The following is a 6,888-nucleotide window of genomic DNA, read 5'->3' on the forward strand; positions in this document are numbered from 1 at the left end:
GCCGGGACTCTAGGGGCGGAAGGTTGTGGCGCTGGCCATCCGGCTTGGAAGACTCCGAGATCGCGGATCCAGGCCTCGCCCGAGGTAAGAGGAGCTTCGCAGCCCGTGCACGCGTCACTCCAACTTCAGCTTCTCAAATCCGGTTCCAGCTGGGACCCCAAAATCAGAAAGCGCCTCCCGATTCCCATCCCCATCCCTCGCCGTCAAGTCTGCCCACTTCACCAACGCTGCACACAGGTGTCCGCATTGCCGGAGGCGCTCCATACGTGCTTATTTGGAAATGAGTAGAAGAAACCGGTGTGGAGGTGACTTGGGTCAGCGCTAGAGTCCATTTCACAGATGCGAACCCAGAGACCATAAGCCCAGATTCCCCCTCCCCCGCCCCCAGGCTGCCCACCCAGAAAATGCAGAGAGGGAACTGGGTGGGGGGGGGCCTGTGTGTTTTTCCACTCCACGCCCGTGCTGAGTGGAGTAGCTAGAAAGCGGAGGAGAAGAGACTCGATTTCTGTCAACAGGTGAGGTAGCGGCTGGATTTCCTTCCTCCTCTGGGGTCCCGTCTTGTCCTTTTCCCTCTTTTCCCCGGAGGTGGCCGATTTAGAAATGCTTGTGCAAAGACTCACACCCCCTCAAATAAAGCTCTGATGGCCTTTGCCTCCCGGCTTGCGGAAAATAAAATGCACAAAACATTTGGGGCAGCCTGCCTGAGACTCGGAGCCAGTTTTCTGCTTAGACAGAAAAATAAAGCTCTTTTCCCCCTCGGCTGGAGGAAGTGGGTTATTCTTATTCGTATTGCAGCCCCACCCGCCTACTCGCCTACTCGGCTGGTCCCAGTTTAGGCGGCTTTGAGCAACTTACTTCCCTCCGGGCCTCGATTTCCCCATCCAAGGACGGTTGGCTTTCTGGTTTTCTCCCTTGCCACATGACTCTGGGCAGCCTGGTGAACACTCAGAGAGGGCAATGTGGTGTGGCACTTGAGCTGACAGTGAGGAACGAGAGTGAGATCGCCTCCCGGTGCCTCAGTTTCCCCTATGTAAGGATACCACAACAGGTTGTGAGGTGTGATGTCTTTGATCACAGCCAGGTCCACCTCAGAAGTGTGCTTTTAAGGCTGGGACCCAGTGGCTGGTGCACATCTGACATCTCAGCCACTGAGGAGGCTGAGGCCAAAGAAATAGGCGCTCAAGGTCAGCCGGGCAGACGAAGGAGCTCCTGCCTCAAAATTTAAAAGTCGCGAGAGGGCTAGAAGCGAGCCGTGCTTCAAATTTATAATTCCAACACTTCCATACCAAGAAGCAAGAGGATGGCCACTAGCTCAAGGGCAGCCTGGGCTACCTAGTAAATTCCCAGGCTAGCCTGTCTCAACAACTAAAAATCACCTAGGCTGGAGATTATAGCCCAGTGGTAGAGTGCTTGCCTAGCGTATGTAAGTCGCTGGGGGTCCATCTTTGGTGTCCCACCCAAAAAGGAAAAAAAAAAAAAAAAAAGAATTCCTAAAGTCTGAGTTCCTAGTTCTTGCGAATGAATACTTCTCATATTGTCTGGCTCGTTCCTTAAGCCTCATGCAGGCCTGATGTCCTGGTGAGGGGCAGATATTAGGGAGACACCTAGGGGGTGGGGGTGGGGCGCTCCAGTACAGAAAGCATGTGACACAGGCCCAGGAGGGCTACGGGATGGAATGGGGTTTCTATATGGGTAGATAGGGTCTTGGCTTAGCAGGGAAAGGTCTCTGGGCCCCTCCTCCTGGGGCCTGCAGTGCTAAAATCCCTTCCTCTGACCCTACCCTGCAGGCACTAGAGTAGCCAGCCCTGTGAGCAGAGAGGCCCCTGGTCAGGCCCCGAGGGGCCCATGGCAGGCAGATGGCTGGCTCTGCTCTGGGCTCCTGGCTTTATCTGTGTGGCTCTGATACTGGAGACGGCATCTGGGACCGGAGACCCATCCACAAAAGCCCATGGACACATCCAGTTTTCAGCCGGGAGTGTCAACCAGATTGCTATGGCAGACGTGAGTACCCTGGAGGGGCAGGAAGGCAGGTCGGGTGGGGGCATGTCTGTTCTAGTCCCAGCTAATCATTAGGACCCTGGGATCTACAGGAGCTCAGTCGCTCAGTCGCTCAGTCGGCAGATAAAGTTAAGAGATCTTCGAGAACAGTGAGCTGTGTAGCCAGTAAACCGTGTGGGGGGCGGCTGTGCGTGTCCACAGTGGTCGGTGGTCTGTGACAAACTTATTCTGTGAACCGAGCATCTTGAAGCCAGGCTTTAAAGGAAGGGAGGGAAGTCTCTTTTATGGACAGACATGTCCATGTCGGGGAAAGGCTAGGAACAAGTGTAAAGGTCCTGTGGCAGGTTCTAGCTTAGTGAGTTCCCGAACAGCAAGCGAGGAGGGCGGAAGGACTGATCAGTATGTGTAAGGTTTAAACCCGGTGGGTGGAGTGATGTTGGCCTGATTATAAAAGGCTTTGTGGATTGAGGCTGGAGGGTGAGAATCGGGAGCCAGAGGAGGGTGTGGAGCAGAGGGACTGGTTCAAACTCACCACATAGTGGAGAATAACTCTGAACTGATCCTCCAGCCCTCGGCTCCAGAGAGCTGGGAGCCCAGGCGTGTGTCACCATGCCTGGCTGCTCTATGTGGAACCATGGGTAGAACTAAGCAGGGCCTCAAGCATGCTAGGCATGTAATCCTACCCACGGAGTCGTGCCCTGACACTTGTGTTTTCCGTGTCAGAAATCACAGGCTCAAACGCTGCCTGCACCAAGTTTACAAGGGGTGTCTCCACCCCGCCTTCTGAGAAAGGCCGTTTGGGCAATTAAGCCCATTTTACAGATGGGTGGGTGGTTTGCCATGACTGGGTTATCAGCTTGGTTGCTATTGTCCTGACTCTGCGGACTCAAGGATGTGAAGTTGGCTGTGAGCAAAGTGGCCCTGTGGGTCCCTGGTGACAAACCAAACCTTCCTCTTTAGGGCATTGGCCTCCAGGGCAGGCTCTGTCAACACATCCAGTGCTGGACATTTGACCCTGTGCCTGGAATCCCGAGGGCCACCATCCTCAGTGTATGCTATTGTGTAGCCTCTGCTCTTGTTTGTTCTGTTCTTACTCGCACTGTAGTCCAGGCTACCCAGGGTAGCCTGAACTCAAGAAGAGCTTAATGTTTACTGTTTAAGCTTCCTGAGAACTTGGGTTACAGACACAAGCCGCCATGCTGGTAGCTGGTGTGTGTGTGTGTGTGTGTGTGTGTGTGTGTGTGTGTGTGTGTGTGTGTGTTTTAGACAGGGTCCCTGGCCCGGAACTTTGCCTCCTGAGTACTGGGAGGTACTAAGTTGTTTGTGCCACCATGCCTGGCAGGGTACCATTGAGCCCCTACAGTGTGCAAGAACGTACGGAGCTATCCGCCTGTGGCTTCCCCTGCTCTGGAAACGGGCCAAGAAATAAACCAGAGAATACCATAAATTGAAAAGGAACGGGGTTAAAAGAATGTGGGTGTGGCGCGAGATGGGGAAGGCCAGCTGCTTCCCCTCGGGCCATCCCGGCCTTCAGGGAAGGGCTCTGGGAGGCTGGCTTTTCATTTTCTTTCCTTTTCTCCTTGGGTTTCGGAGACAGGGTCTTTCTGTGTAGCCCTGGATGTCCTGTACACCAAACTCGAACTCCGGGATCCGTGCTGGATCAGAGGCGTGCTATGATGTTTTCACTGAGGCGTGGGGCAGGGGCAAGGTGGTATTTTTCACTAACTGAGGGAGGGAGGTCCCCGTTACAGTACCTTTCTTTTTTATCTTTACACTTATCTGTGTGTGTGCACCTATGCTTGAGAGAGAGAGCATGCATGCTACAGCAGGCTTGTGGAGGACATAGTTCAATGTACCAGAGTCACTCCTCTCTTATCATGTGAGTTCAGGGGATTGAACACAGGCAGGAGGAGGGGGTTTTGCCACAAGCTCAAAACCACACAGCTCCTGCTTGTGTTGGTGTACATCCATAATCCCAGCACTTGGAACCCGGAGGCTGGAGGGCCAGGAATTCAAGGCCAGCATGGGCTACACGAGACTCTGTCTCAACACAGTAACACAAAAGTTGCCAAACGCACAGGTTACCTCAGGTTCTGAGACTTGGCTGGGGTGTGGGTGGGGCTCAGTCCTGAGACTTCTGTGGTCCTCCAGGAGTTGCAGTGAACTGAATCCTGGTCCTTCCTCCATTTCCTCTATGGTCTCTCTCACATTGCCTGCCTTGGTTCTGACCATCCTTCCACTCTCTCGGGAGGATCTCGGGGCCACCAGCTAATCCAGAGAACACCCGCTTAACCATGACCACGGGAACCAGCATACAGGTCCAGGGCTTGGAGCCTGAACACTGTTGGGACCACTATTTCCATAAGCATGGCTAGAGAGGGTGGTCAGGTAGCCGTGCGCTATGTCTGTCAGTCTGTCCGGATGTGTCTATGTAGCTTTGTCTGTATGCAGGTCTGACTGTCCATGTATCTGTCTGTGTCTATTCAGGTGCCTGCGCTGGCACTTTGGGGACATCGCAGCACGCACTTTCCGGCTTTCCTGGCTGCTGCTGCTGACAGAGAGTAAAGGTTTGAAGGTTCCTGCCTTCCTAGTTGATTGATCGGCCTCTTCCTGGGATCCAGAGGGCTCTGACAGCCTCAATCCCCATTGGACGGCAAAGGGCACAGGAGGACGCAGGGACAAATGACACCGAGGTGACAGTGGCCAGAGCACTTTGAGTGAGGAAACCAGAGTTCAGAGATAGCTGACAGATCACACAGCTGGACACTCGGAGGCTCCTGACCGCCCAGCTTTTGCTGTCCTTCACGATAACCCCGCTGGAGAGGGGGAGACACTGTGGTCCCAGGCCACATCTGGGTTTGCCACTTGTCTGGCTCTGTGGGTTCCGAGGGACAGGAGGTGGTTTTTGCTTTAGAACTTGGATGTCTTTCAGAAGGGCATGTGACTTCCCAGAAGGCCAAGCGGCTCTGTGTGTTTAGCATTTCTGCAATGTGTGTGGTTCCCCAGGCATGGAACGGACTGCCCCTGCCTGACCCCCTGAGTCCTTTGAGTTCTCCTGGGCTGAAGTGGGGCCTCAGGGAAGAGGGTGACAGGGTTGTGGGGAGGTGGACGGGTCCCCTAGGCCAGACCCAGAACACAGCCACCCTGATCCTGTGCTACTGAAGGGGTGCAGGTTGGGAGAGGGCTGGGCCTGGGGGTGAGCGGGAGGGAGATCCAGCTCAGGCAGGGGCTGGGCAACCGGTCAGGCCATGTGACAGGAGGCCACTGTCAGAGGACCTGCCTTGCTGACTCATCCTAGTGTCTCTGAGACACTGGGAGTGTCCCGAGTGTCATTGTCCTGTGTTCTTGCGTGTGTGTGTGTGTGTGTGTGTGTGTGTGTGTGTGTGTGTGTGTCTGTGTGTGTCTGTGTGCAGGAGTGAGAGAATGAACAAGAAGAGGGCCTACTGTGCTGAGGCTGTAGCTGACTGTGTGGCTGCAGGGGTGGGGCGTCCCTTCCCCTCTCTGTGCCTCAGTTTCTCACTTAGGAACTAAAAGTCCGTTGAGCTATCTCTTAGGCCTCTTGTGTTCAAGGAAGACGATGCTCACCAAGTCTGTGAGCCCACAGTAGGGCCGCTTTTGGACCATGAGGTTGCTTATAAAGTGCTTCCCCAGAGTGCTATCGAGGACGCACAAGGCCCTGGGGTCCCTCCCCAGCGCTGCATAAACCATGGCAGTGCCTGGGATCCAAATCCAGGTCGGTGGAGGCAGGAGGATCACAAATGCAAGATCATCCCTAGCATGTAGCACGGTCCAGGCCAGCCTGTGCTACATAAGCCGTTATCCCGGCAAAATTCTCCCGAGCATGCCTCATTGGTAAAAGAGGAGAGGTGCTGGCTCACTCCTGACTCCCTCCCCTGTGCTAGCTGCCTTCAGACACAGCAGAAGAGGGCATTGATCCTGGGGTCACAGTGGCAGCTACCAGCCCTGCTTTCTGGCAGTGTCCATTCCTTCCTAAACCCCCTCTGTCCTGTAATGACATCACTCACTCTCACGCTCGTCTCAGCTTCTAGGGGTCACGGCCCAGCCAGGGACACACCACTCAGGACTTTCACTTCTCGGGCTTTTCCCTGACAAAATATTCTGACTTGTCAAGTCCTGTTCGAGGAAGTTCACTGTGGGCCGAGTGAGTCACCACTCCCTCAGGAGGGGACCTCTGAGTATCCTAGGAGCGTGAGAACAGAACGCAGAACGCAGCCATCGTCATCTGGAAGACTACCGTGAGGGGGGTGGGGTGGGGCAGAGGGGTGAACAGTGGCTTCCCCAGCCCCCGGAATCCCACATGTGTGCTTGGGAGGCAGAGGCGGGTGTGATCTCTTGAGTTTTGAGGCCAGCCTGGTCTACTTAGCAAGTTCCAGGACAGCCAGGGCTACACAGTAGATCCAAAAAAAGAAGGGGCCTAGAAGAGAGGAGGGATGGTGGAAGCTACGGAGTGTCCATTTGTCTGTCCTGGTCCCAGCAGACTCTATCCCGTGTGGACCCTTCAATGTCGTCTTAGTTTCCTTATCAGGCTTGTGCCCGACGTTTGAAGCTCCTGACCCCGTGCCTGGTGTATTCAGCCACTACTGTGGTTTCTCTCTCTGTGAATGCTCCTTATACGGGACATTCCTTGCTAATAAAGCAAACTGCAGAGACCGAGATCGACTCAGGGTCGCCTGATTTCGGTAGAGCAAGTGGTAGACCATACGTACTCATGGAAAAAAAAAAAAAAAAAAAAAAAAAGGAACGTTTCCCTAAGGCTGTGTGTGCTTGAAAGTGGCCATAGAGGGCTGGAGGGGTGGCTCAGTGGTTAAGAGCACTGACTGCTCTTCCAGAGGTCCTGAGTTCAATTCCCAGCAACCACATGGTGGCTCA

At 54.4% G+C, this 6,888-nt stretch overlaps 1 protein-coding gene across 3 annotated transcripts in view; it reads left to right on the forward strand.

Annotated features, from left to right (window-relative positions):
- Positions 1 to 6,888, forward strand: part of Slc8b1 (solute carrier family 8 member B1) — a 22,653-nt gene continuing 15,765 nt past the window's right edge. For 2 of the 3 annotated variants that reach the window (XM_029533941.1, XM_029533943.1), the window contains exons 1-2: positions 1 to 84; positions 1,788 to 2,001. In XM_029533941.1, the coding sequence (XP_029389801.1) occupies positions 1,846 to 2,001 (156 nt within the window). In that variant the 5' untranslated portion in view covers positions 1 to 84; positions 1,788 to 1,845. The other variant, XM_029533942.1, reaches the window with a different exon arrangement.

The sequence above is a fragment of the Mus pahari genome, chromosome 23 (assembly GCF_900095145.1).
Source record: "Mus pahari chromosome 23, PAHARI_EIJ_v1.1, whole genome shotgun sequence".
Lineage (NCBI taxonomy): Eukaryota > Metazoa > Chordata > Mammalia > Rodentia > Muridae > Mus > Mus pahari.